The sequence below is a fragment of the Eleutherodactylus coqui genome, chromosome 11, assembly GCF_035609145.1.
Source record: "Eleutherodactylus coqui strain aEleCoq1 chromosome 11, aEleCoq1.hap1, whole genome shotgun sequence".
NCBI classification, from domain to species: Eukaryota; Metazoa; Chordata; class Amphibia; order Anura; family Eleutherodactylidae; genus Eleutherodactylus; species Eleutherodactylus coqui.
Window position 1 is genome coordinate 62,280,118 of NC_089847.1, and position 12,926 is coordinate 62,293,043.

General features: G+C 47.6%; 1 protein-coding gene across 1 annotated transcript in view; it reads left to right on the plus strand.

Moving 5' to 3' along the window:
* The window catches only part of LOC136581720 (Fanconi anemia group D2 protein-like), a 53,257-nt gene that overhangs the window by 7,896 nt on the left and 32,435 nt on the right, over positions 1 to 12,926 (plus strand). The window contains exons 4-5 of the mRNA XM_066582344.1: positions 7,215 to 7,326; positions 9,651 to 9,743. Of these exons, the coding sequence (XP_066438441.1) occupies positions 7,215 to 7,326; positions 9,651 to 9,743 (205 nt within the window). The remainder of the gene's footprint in view (positions 1 to 7,214; positions 7,327 to 9,650; positions 9,744 to 12,926) is intronic.

The window sequence follows — 12,926 nt, forward strand, 5'->3', positions numbered from 1 at the left end:
GGGTATTTTAGGTTACAAGGGCATTCTATAAAAGGTAAATCGGGTATTTTAGGTTACAAGGGCATTCTATAAAAGGTAAATCGGGTATTTTAGGTTACAAGGGCATTCTATAAAAGGTAAATCGGGTATTTTAGGTTACAAGGGCATTCTATAAAAGGTAAATCGGGTATTTTAGGTTACAAGGGCATTCTATAAAGGCAAATCGGGTATTTTAGGTTACAAGGGCAGTCTATAAAGGCAAATCGGGTATTTTAGGTTACAAGGGCAGTCTATAAAGGCAAATCGGGTATTTTAGGTTACAAGGGCAGTCTATAAAGGTAAATCGGGTATTTTAGGTTACAAGGGCAGTCTATAAAGGTAAATCGGGTATTTTAGGTTACAAGGGCATTCTATAAAGGTAAATCGGGTATTTTAGGTTACAAGGGCATTCTATAAAGGTAAATCGGGTATTTTAGGTTACAAGGGCATTCTATAAAGGTAAATCGGGTATTTTAGGTTACAAGGGCATTCTATAAAGGTAAATCGGGTATTTTAGGTTACAAGGGCATTCTATAAAGGTAAATCGGGTATTTTAGGTTACAAGGGCATTCTATAAGGTAAATCAGATATGCCGTGCTGCAGTTCAAGAATTGTTTCATGTGGACTTTGTTCCATTCTCCTAATTCTATATCCTTTCTACCAGATTGGATATTGGCACAGCACTTGTACTTATCCCACATTTGTAACCTTCCCCCCGGGATGCGGGTGCAGGAAACGGCTGGAGTAGAAGGAGTTAGGGACAACAAAGTTCTAAACCAACCGAGAGACATCAACCTGCAAAGAAAGACAAAAACCACTTCAACTTACGAAACCTTTTCTTGACAAAGTATAATTCCCAACAAAATTCATTATAAAAAGATCCTAAACAATCACTGAGACATCCTAAAGGGAGATCCCTTCCTTACAGAAGTAATCATGAACAAGCCCACAATCATTTTTCATAAAGGTCGGAACTTGAAAAACATTCTAGCTCCCTTGCGTCCGAGATCCTTAACCCCTTCTACTGCAGTCATTTCCTGCACCCGCATCCCGGGTCTCCCTGTCTCCACAAAAAGTGATCAAAAAGTCGTACAAATGGAAACCACAAGACGTACCGCACAAAATGAGCCCTCGCACAACTATGTCGATGAAGTTATTGCGCAGAGAAAATGGCAACAGAAAATAATTTTAAAAAATTAAATGTCTTTGAAAAAAAATAAAAGTACTGCAAAAAGAAAACAACCAACTACATAAGTTTGGTATCGTAGCAATCGTACTGACCCTTAGAATATAGGTATGTCATTTTTGTTGCAGATTGTGCGCCGTAGAAACAAGAGACCGAAAGATGGCAGAATGTCATTTTTTTTTCCATTTTACTTCACTTAGAAGTTTTATAAAGTTTTTCAGTACATTATATAATACATTAAATAGTACCAATGAAAAATACAACTCGTTCCGCAAAAACAAGCCCTCATGTAGCTACATCAATAGATAAATAAAGGAGTTACGATTTTTTAAAAAGGGGTGAGGAAAAAACAAAAATGGAGAAAAAAAAAAAGGCTGCTTCATTAAGGGGTTAAAAGGCTTGTTTCAAGCCTGGCTGATTGCTGGTGGTATATCTCCTTCAATCCCTGGCAATAGCAGTGAAGCTGCTGCTGGAAGGTGTAGCATGACATTCTGGCCAAAAATATTGGGACACACTGGGTCCACCAGAGCAGGACCTTTCACTTCTGGCACGTAGTTGGGGTACGATATTTATATGCTAATCTAATAGGCCATGTGGACAGAAGAAGTTGTTTTGATCAGACAACCTCTTTAAGAAAACTCAAACACGTGTAATCCGGTATTTTGTAACATCACTTTATGTCGGCAGTTGTGCACAAATATTCATGTTAGAATGTGGATGCCATAAAGACTATCATGAAATAGCTGCAGGTCCATCGCTGGTTATGATTCAGCACATTAGAAGACGATTTGTGTGGACACGTTCACAGGTCTCACTGGGCCACCACAGCCGTCGTCATTAGTTGTCCTCACGTGACGTCAGGGTCCACGGTTATGCTTGGAACATTGATCAATACAACAGGTATGCATCATGTCACTGATTGGGCTTCTGTAATAAATCCAACTGAACCCCAAGGGCTCATCTATGGGTGTATCTAGCAAGAGGAGTGCAGAGAAGCAACGCCCCTGTACCCTCACACAACTCCTGAGGACGAGCGCGGGTCCGACTCAGGACTCTTCCTGCAATGGTCGGCTCTGGTGCTCATCCACTATGGGGAAAGCTTTTTGTCATATCCGACATATAGGCACACTGTATAAGACCACTGATGGTCATGTGATTTATTAGTACCCGTATGGCGCATATGTCTCCAGTAGCACTCTCACAAAATGTTCCTTGACTTCAGTGCCAACAAGCCATGCGTCTCCCTGAGCAGATCGGACTCTACTTTTGGGGCGGAGAATTTTGTATTTTCATTAGAACAGTCAATCCTAATGCGATCAGACCTACGAGAAAGGAAAACATTGTGATTTATGGGAACACGGAGATTTACAATACAGATCTATCTAGGGGGCAGAGAGCAGGGGGGCAGGACAGCAGGGGGGGAGGGAAGCCCGGGGGCTGGACAGCAGGGGGGGGGGGGGGGGGCAGGCACGCCCGGGGGCTGGACAGCCGGGGGGGGCAGGCACGCCCGGGGACTGGACAGCAGGGGGGGGCAGGCACGCCCGGGGACTGGACAGCAGGGGGGCAGGCACGCCCGGGTGTTTGATGTCGTTACGTTCTGTACCCATAAAATCCAATGTAAAGTTACAGCCAGATGGCAATTTTGACCACAGATTGTGATTTCAAAGATGGCGCTGTAGCGCTGCCATTTAGTAATTAACAGAAGTCAATGCAGTTTGTGTTGCTGCAACCGCGGTGTTGAGATCACAAAAAACCCTGCAAGGTTGGACTTTTTGTGATTACAGTACTGCGACCTGCATTGACCTCTGTTATAGTTGGAGGCAGGGCTATACTCGGACCTTTGGCTGCATCACCCGTGTAGCCATAGTCCTTGCTCTGGGGTGACGCTTCTTACACCGATGTTCTCCTATGTCCCTGAGCTCTGGAGCAGCTCTGACCGACAGCTACAGCGTCCAAAGGTACCTTTATACGGGCGATCATCGCTGGACATAGGGGACAGCGAAAAAGGAAGAGGCGCAAGTTCTGCCCCCTGTGGACATAGCCCTAGTGTATGTACAAGATCAGAGAACCATGGCCGAGCTGCAGTAACAACCCGTGGACAGTTTTTCTGCTTCTAGAAAATCCCTTTTAGGGCTCATATCCACGGGTGTTTTTTTCACTGCGTATTGCGCGTGCCCAAAGTATCTGGTGAACTATAGCACAGATTACCATTAAAAATAATAGTATGGGGAAACTGTGAATTCCGATGAATGCACAGGGACAAAAAAAACCCAATAAACTTTGTACCAATCGCAGCTCATCATTAAGCATATGATATATACATATATATCCCCTTTACTTCTCTGATTGGCTGTCATCACTCCAGCACTGTCCACTGCTCTCCTCTAATTGGCTGTCATCACTCCAGCACTGTCCACTGCTCTCCTCTAATTGGCTGTCATCACTCCAGCACTATCCACTGCTCTCCTCTAATTGGCTGTCATCACTCCAGCACTATCCACTGCTCTCCTCTAATTGGCTGTCATCACTCCCTTCCCTATTTCTCATTAGATTGGCTGTCATCAGTCACACGCTTATCATCTTACCCAGTGCACTCACAATCTGAACCCTAACCCCGAAGCTCGGCATGCCTCCCCGCACGTGCTTGCGAGCTCCAGTGTACACGTAGCCACCGGCCGCCATCAGGCCGAGCCCGCACACTACTTTACAGCTGAGGCAGTTCTCTATTTTCCGCACGGTAGTCGAAGAGGACGCCGAGCCGCCTGTGGAGGACATGGCTGACAGCGGAAGTAGCTCCGAGTCCTCGGAGGGGTCAGAGGGCGTGGCTCTACAGCAGCGGAAGCATTAAAAAAATATAATTCCGGGGAAGCTCTGTTGGCTCCGCCCCCCGAGTATCTATCCGGGTGCCTATTAGCACTAACTGCTTAGGTTAAGCAGCGCTGCTGATTAGAGCCACCTGATTGGCTCTTCGGCACCACGTGACTACACAGCGTGCACGCGCATTGCCTTCAGTAGCCGTGCGCACTACACACTACACTTAAGCAACACAGGGTTAGGTTTAGGGTTAGCTAAACCCCAACCCTAACCCTAAACACTAACCGTAAACCTAACCCTAAACCCTCAAACTAACCCTACACCTAACCCTGCTGAAGGCAATGCGCGTGCACGCTGTGTAGTCACGTGGTGCCGAAGAGCCAATCAGGTGGCTCTAATTAGCAGCGCTGCTTAACCTAAGCAGTTAGTCCTAATATGCCAGCCGTAGATAACGCTGTCAGGTTAGAAGCCACGCCCCTGCTAGTCATGTGACAGATCACAGGACCGTGACGTCTCCAGCGAGCCATCGCCCCCTAGTGGAGAGTGTAATGTACTGTACAGGACGCCAGGCTGATGCCAGTCAGTGCCAGGACTGTGGGCAGTGCTGGCTCCGGCATTGTTTTGTAGGTGGCTCCTGCCCCCAGTGTTTTTTCTAGTCTAGTGTAACACTGTAAATCAGCAGGAGCGTATAACAACTCTCCAACCACAAACCCCAGGGTGTTCTGTAAGCTGCTTGGCATGCTGGGAGCTGTAGTTCCACAGCAGCCGCGTGGCATGCAGGGAGCTGTAGTTCCATAAGCAGCCGCGTGGCATGTTGGGAGCTGTAGTTCCATAGCAGGCGCGTGGCATGCTGGGAGCTGTAGTTCCATAGCAGCCGCGTGGCATGCTGGGGGCCATAGGTCTATAGCAGCCGCGTGGCATGCTGGGAGCTGTAGTTCCATAACAGCCGTAGATAACGCTGTCAGGTTAGAAGACGCGCCCCTGCTAGTCATGTGACAGATCACACGACCGTGACGTCTCCAGCGAGCCATCGCCCCCTAGTGGAGAGTGTAATGTACTGTACAGGATGTCAGGCTGATGCCAGTCAGTGCCAGGACTGTGGGCAGTGCTGGCTTCGGCATTGTGTTGTAGGTGGCTCCTGCCCCCAGTGTTTTTTCTAGTCTAGTGTAACACTGTAAATCAGCAGGAGCGTATAACAACTCTCCAACCACAAACCCCATGGTGTTCTGTAAGCCGCGTGGCATGCTGGGAGCTGTAGTTCCATAGCAGCCGCGTGGCATGCTGGGAGCTATAGCTCCATAGCAGCCGCGTGGCATGCTGGGAGCTGTAGTTCCATAGCAGCCGTAGATAACGCTGTCAGGTTAGAAGCCACGCCCCTGCTAGTCATGTGACAGATCACACGACCGTGACGTCTCCAGCGAGCCATCGCCCCCTAGTGGAGAGTGTAATGTACTGTACAGGATGTCAGGCTGATGCCAGTCAGTGCCAGGACTGTGGGCAGTGCTGGCTCCGGCATTGTGTTGTAGGTGGTTCCTGCCCCAAGTGTTTTTTCTAGTCTAGTGTAACACTGTAAATCAGCAGGAGCGTATAACAACTCTCCAACCACAAACCCCAGCGTATTTTGTAAGCTGCTTGGCATGCTGGGAGCTGTAGTTCCATAGCAGCCGCGTGGCATGCTGGGAGCTGTAGTTCCATAGCAGCCGCGTGGCATGCTGGGAGCTGTAGTTCCATAGCAGCCGCGTGGCGTGCAGGTAGCTGTAGTTCCATAGTAGCCGCGTGGCGTGCTGGGAGCTGTAGTTCCATAACAGCCGCGTGGCATGCTGGGAGCTGTAGTTCCATAGCAGCTCTAGATAACGCTGTCAGGTTAGAAGCCACGCCCCTGCTACTCATGTGACAGATCACACGACCGTGACGTCTCCAGCGAGCCATCGCCCCCTAGTGGAGAGTGTAATGTACTGTACAGGATGTCAGGCTGATGCCAGTCAGTGCCAGGACTGTGGGCAGTGCTGGCTCCGGCATTGTTTTGTAGGTGGCTCCTGCCCCCAGTGTTTTTTCTAGTCTAGTGTAACACTGTAAATCAGCAGGAGCGTATAACAACTCTCCAACCACAAACCCCAGGGTGTTCTGTAAGCTGCTTGGCATGCTGGGAGCTGTAGTTCCACAGCAGCCGCGTGGCATGCAGGGAGCTGTAGTTCCATAAGCAGCCGCGTGGCATGCTGGGAGCTGTAGTTCCATAGCAGGCGCGTGGCATGCTGGGAGCTGTAGTTCCATAGCAGCCGCGTGGCATGCTGGGGGCCATAGGTCCATAGCAGCCGCGTGGCATGCTGGGAGCTGTAGTTCCATAGTAGCCGCGTGGCATGCTGGGAGCTGTAGTTCCATAGTAGCCGCTTAGAAACTGGGAGCTGGAGTTCTATAGCAGCCGCGTGGCATGCTGGGAGGTGTAGTTCCATAGCAGCCGCGTGGCATGCTGGGAGCTGTAGTTCCATAGCAGCCGTAGATAACGCTGTCAGGTTAGAAGACACGCCCCTGCTAGTCATGTGACAGATCACACGACCGTGACGTCTCCAGCGAGCCATCGCCCCCTAGTGGAGAGTGTAATGTACTGTACAGACTGTCAGGCTGATGCCAGTCAGTGCCAGGACTGTGGGCAGTGCTGGCTCCGGCATTGTGTTGTAGGTGGTTCCTGCCCCCAGTGTTTTTTCTAGTCTAGTGTAACACTGTAAATCAGCAGGAGCGTATAACAACTCTCCAACCACAAACCCCAGGGTGTTCTGTAAGCTGCTTGGCATGCTGGGAGCTGTAGTTCCATAGCAGCTGCGTGGCATGCTGGGAGCTGTAGTTCCATAGTAGCCGCGTGGAATGCTGGGAGCTGTAGTTCCATAGTAGCCGCGTAGCATGCTGGGAGCTGTAGTTCTATAGCAGCCGCGTGGCATGCTGGGAGCTGTAGTTCCATAGCAGCCGCTTGGCATGCTGGGAGCTGTAGTTCCATAGCAGCCGTAGAAAACGCTGGCAGGTTAGAAGCCACGCCCCTGCTAGTCATGTGACAGATCACACGACCGTGATGTCTCCAGCGAGCCATCGCCCCCTAGTGGAGAGTGTAATGTACTGTACAGACTGTCAGGCTGATGCCAGTCAGTGCCAGGACTGTGGGCAGTGCTGGCTCCGGCATTGTTTTGTAGGTGGTTCCTGCCCCCAGTGTTGTGCCCCCAGCCATGAACAAGCAGGACATCGCGGATGAGGCGCTGTTCCTGCTGCTGCACAATGAGATGGTGTCCTGTGTGTATAAGTCCTCGGAGCAGGGGGATGCGGTAAGTGACCCTGCCAGCTATGTGCACTGGGGACTTGTGGCAGTGATGGGCATTTATGCCACTAGTTTGGGGTGTTATGACCTGAGAATGGAGAAGCGGGGTCTCCTCAGTATATCAGCTGCACACCTAAATGGCGCAGTACTGTAGCCCTGCTGTCTGGCAGCGCTAGGCGCTTTTCACGTCATTTCTGAGTACGTCTTGAGGCGTTGTAGCGGACACCTTTGCTGCATAAGTTCACCATAGGCTGCTAGGAAAAGCAAAAAAATTATACATTGCAGGAGTTTATGCCCAAGCATGATCCCCCTTGCCCTAGCGCGGTCTCCTACGCTATGCCATGCAGTGAAAAAAAATTGAAACCTTCCAAATGGATGCCAAGTCTACGTGCTTTAAAAAAAAATAAAAAATCAGCGTGCGCTATTCTTCTCAGATTTGTAGATCGGAATGCAAAAAAAAGAAAAAACACAGACATGTACGTTCGCTATCCGGATTTTATGGATCTATTGCTAAGGTTGGCTTCACATGGGCGTATTTGCATGTGCAATACACAGAATAGACCCACTGATATCATTTCCATAATTCTGCATGCACTTTGGTCGTGCAACAAAAAAAATAGAACATGCTGTATTTTTCTGCGTCCCCTTAGACGGGCAAATTGCGCCCGGGAATATTGGGCACAACTTGCGGTGGGCAGCACACAACACCGTCCACATGCTGTCTGCCCCATCATTCTGAGGACGAGCCGCCAGGTAGCAGAAGTAATGTCATATACTAATATAATATGGCATTACTTTCACTGTTGGGTATATGGCGAGCGTGAGATCGGCGTGAGAAACGCAGTTTGATATCGCGCTTGTAAACTTCCGATGGTGCATGCGATGCACATTGTGAGAAAATCGCATCACATGTCATTTCACACACCTAAAAGTCGCATGCATTTTTAATTGGAAAAATTAAAAATCACATTCACATGAAACGCGCACGTAGATCCACGTATGAAATCAACAGAAATAATGTGCGAGGTTTTTTGCAGAAAATTGGGACATGCTGTGATTTTTCCGTATCGCAACATCGCTGCAAAGAATGGGTTCTATTTTTGTGTCTTTTGAGTGCTGTGTTTTTCCAGAACGAATGACACTTTTTTTTGCTCATTTTAGCGTATTTATACTGTACGCTTTCCGCCCGCAGGCTGTGTTCATTTACACATGGCAAACAAAGACTGATGGAAATGGCTAATTAGTCTAATGAGTTCCAGATGGGTTCTGTATCTAGAATTATGCAGCGTATTGCGCATCTCCTTGCATATTGCGTGTGTTTGTGCCCTGTTGACTTCTATGGGAACCTTTTTGCTTGTATAAATACAAGCAGAGCACATTTAGGCCGCCTGCAGACGGGTGGAAATTCCACGGCGGGATTCCCTGCAGAATTTCCGCCTGTACACGCCTGCATAGGATTGCATTACCACACGCAATCCTATGCAAACGGCCGCGGTTTGTCTGCGTGAAATCCCGCGCAGCAAACAAAGTGCGGCATGCTCTAACTCTGTGCAGGGCTCGCGCATGCGCCGTCAGCTGGCACATGAAAGAGCCGGAGCTGCGGGAGCGGGTGAGTTCCGCGTTGCTCTCTGCAGGCGCTCGGGTCGGGTCCCGCTGCAAAAATTCTCGCAGCCGGATCCGACCCGGCAGTCTGCAGGCGGCCTTACACAAAAAATGCCCCCTTGCTGCAAAGCGCTGGGGATGTAAATAAATTCAAGCCGCCCTTCTACAGTGTAATGAGAGGTATCACCGGTCTATTGATGTGAAATGAACCGAGGGACTGTCGCCTAGCTTTAAGGAAAATATCCTGAGGGGTTCCTTAAAAGGGAATGTTGATGATGTATCCTTAAGATAGGCCATCAACATTAAGTCAGTAGTGTTCAGCCACCTAGGAGCCACGCCGATCAGCTGTTCGCCAGGCCAGTGCACTTTTGCACAGAGCTAATTTCTGCAGGAAGCTGACAGCTCAGTTCTCATTGCGGTGGCCCAGCTTGGTATTGCAGGCAGACTTCTCATTGAAATGATTAGGAACTCTGCCTGTAATACTAAGCTGGGCCAATGCAGTAGGAATGGAGCTGTCTGCTTCCTGCAGAAATCCATTCAGTACTTGAGAGTACACCAGTCCGGTAAATAGCTAGTTAGTTGCATCCCAGGTGGCAGACCCCTGCTGATCTACTATTAATGGCCTATCCTGAGGATAGACCATCAATAGTTTACATCTGGCCATAAGTAACAGTATGGAGATTGCGGTTCTTTTGCTTTCTAACAGAGTTTACTTATTTTGGATGGAAGCATAATGTCTGCATTTCTTCTATAGGAGAATGGAAGGTGCATCACCAAGCTGGAGAATATGGGCTTTCGAGTGGGACAAGGCTTTATAGAGAGGTAGGCTCTACTGCCTAGTTGTGGTGGTAACCCTTATTGGGCTCTACTCATGGCTGAGGCTCTTTTCACATAGCACTTCTTCAATTCCCAGCGTTGGTTCCACCATGGTTTCCATCTTCTATGCAGAAAACTGTATGGGGAAAGAAACTGGGATAGAACCAGGGGCACTTTTGCATCCAGCTAAAACAAAAATGACGAGGCAGGGAACCATGTGCAATGCAGACAAAGAGGTCTCCATCTCACATATTGAAGCCTATGGTTCTGCCCAGTCTCTGTCCCTATGCAGTTTGTTGCATACAAGATGTAAACCAGGATGGAATTGGCATTGGATTGAAAAAACACAATCTAAAAGCGTGAAAAGAGCCTTATTCGTATCTGCCATTTCTTTTTTCTGTGCCATATTTTTGCATCTATCCTGATCAACTTTTTACAGATTAGGGTATATGGCGTGTAAAGGTGGTGGGTGATGCCAGATGCCATGTTGCCATGTAATGACGTCACAGCCTGATAATGGACTGATGTGGATTTAGTAGAATCTAGACACAAAGTGGCATAAAGGGTTCTCTGGTCCCTAACATATCAGTGAGTTGCTCCAAATGTTTCATAATCCAAGCAGCCTGTTAGTTACATCGTGATGTGCTGGCTGTAGGATTGCATATTGTGACTTATCCTCTCTAGGGGAAAACCTTGTTAAAGGGGTTTTCCAGGAGATCAAAAAAAAGTTAAAATGGCTTAAAATTATTGAAAAGTGATTACTCCCCTATACCAGCTAATTCCCATCCAGCACTGCAGCCCCAGTACCCGCTGCTCGGGACTCGGAAGAAGCCACTCGTAGGCTTCAGCAGCCATGGAAGAATCAACGCTGCAGCCTTCGAGTGACTCAGTGGGCCCATTCACAATGAGCAGCATGTGACTGCCCGTTGCTTCTTCTGGGTCCTGTGTGGCGGGCAATGGGGCTGCAGTGTTGGTCAAGGAGCAGCTGGGATAGGTGAGAATTTAATTTTTATTAATTTTGTATCCTGGAAAACCCCTTCAAGATGTGTTCACATAGTGTGGAAACGCTGCGGACAAACTGCAGCGGAAACTACTAATAAAGGGAATGGGATTAAAGCATGAACACACGGACGTAAGCGTGAACGCACCCTTAAAGGGGTTGTCTCAACTAAAAAGATTTAAAACAACAACAAAAAAAAAAAAGCAAAAAAAAAGGGGCCATGCTATAGAAAAACTATTTTCGCTTCTCTTCTCTCACTGGGAAACGTTGCAACAGGTCCTGTGATCATGCCGGTCTCTGTGACTGCTGCAGCCAAACGGAGACCACAGATCACCATTCGAAACTCCTGGCATCATGCTGCCCAGGATGTGACCACTGCTGTCAGAAAAACCGGCAGTGATGCCGAAGCTTCTGATTGGCTGCAGCACTTACGTAATTTTCACTATCAGAGACCAGCAAAGTACAGGGACCTTTTTCAGCGTTTCCTGGGGGAGTAGAGGAGTGAGAACGGTTTATTTTATTATTTTTTGACATGGCCAGTTGTTTAAAAAAACAAAAACATTTGTAGTGGGAAAAGCCCTTTAAAGTAGTATTTATAATAACGCACTAATTCATTAATGGTTGAAATCCACCGACAGACTAATATATATGAATTAATTCTGTTGTAGTTTTTTTTCCTTCCTGCCTACATAATGCTCAATAATCACCATAGACCCCCGGCATGGCTTGGCTGTTGGATCTTAACAAACACCAGCCCAGCTCTGACAGTGACTATTGTCACTACAGGGGCATGTTTTCCCGGAAAACTGTGAAATAAGATAAGAAAAGTGACTTTGTGAATGTCCACCAAAAGGTCTTATGGGACATATAGGATAAAGAATGGCTACAAAAAGAAGGAAAATAATGCAATAAAAATACTTAAAAAACACCCACACCAATCTAAACCGTCCAAGAATCTGAGACTATGCAAGTTCTATATATCAAAATGTTCGAAAGAAGATGGGAAACCCATTTTTAGACTTTATTTTAACCTTTTATACATCTGAAAAAAGGTATTAAAAACAATCCTATATGTCATAAAAAAAGAAGCAAAAATAATTTTGGTAGCCCAAGAAAGGAAAAAAAAAATAGGGAATAGGGAACTACACTCCTTGTCAAAAAAAAAAAATCAAGCATCTAGAAGAAGTTGTTGGAATTGAATGAAATGTCATATGTGTGGGGTAAGTAAGGGATTAGTATGTCAAAAGCCAAAGGATAATTTATTGTGGAAAACTGAACACTTGAAGGGAGTCTCTAGTACCCTGTTGTATAGCCTCTAGCTTGGATACAAGATGTGATATAGGCAGGCATGGAGGCTCTAGTACCCTGTTGTACCGCCTCTAGCTTGGATACAACATGTGATACGGGTGGCATGGAGGCTCTAGTACCCTGTTGTACTGCCTCTAGCTTGGATACAAGATCTGATACGGGCGGGCATGGAGGCATATAGGTTTTGTATGGTATCCTATGGCATATTGGTCCCAATTTGCTGTAATTGAGCCTTTAGATTGTGCAAACTCGTAGGCTATGGAAATTGGAGTTCCAGATGTCCCATACATGTTCTATTGGTGATAAATCTTGCGACCGGGTAGGCCACGGAAGTGTGACAATGTTGTGGAGACATTCCTGTGACACCCGCTTGTGTGTGCGGCTGAGCATTATCCTGCTGCCTCTTGGAAGCCACCATGAGAGGAACACATGTGGCTGCCGGATGTCCTGAACATATCGCTGGGCTGTCATTGTGCCTCGTACCACTACTAGGGGTGACGAACCATCACACCCGCAGTGCGGGCAGCTTGCTGTTCTACAGCAAAGGCTGGATTGAGTCGCTCACCCCTAGGTCGCCAAACTCGAACACAGCCGTCGTCAGTACCTAAACTAAACCTGGATTCTGCGTAGTTCTGCTGTAGCAGTCCAGTTTTATCATTCACGTCACCACTGCAAAAGGAGACTACAGTGGGTGGGTGTCAAGGGCAGTACACATTGTAGAGGCATCTAGTGGTCAACAAGCTCCACACAAGCAGAAAAAGAAGTCCACTACACACAAGTAGCTTCAAAAAACCTGTTTAGGGCCTCAGGTGGCAAAACCGTACATCTAATCCCTCCACAACTCCAATCCTTTGCAGATCTGTCTGAGATGTAACTGCATG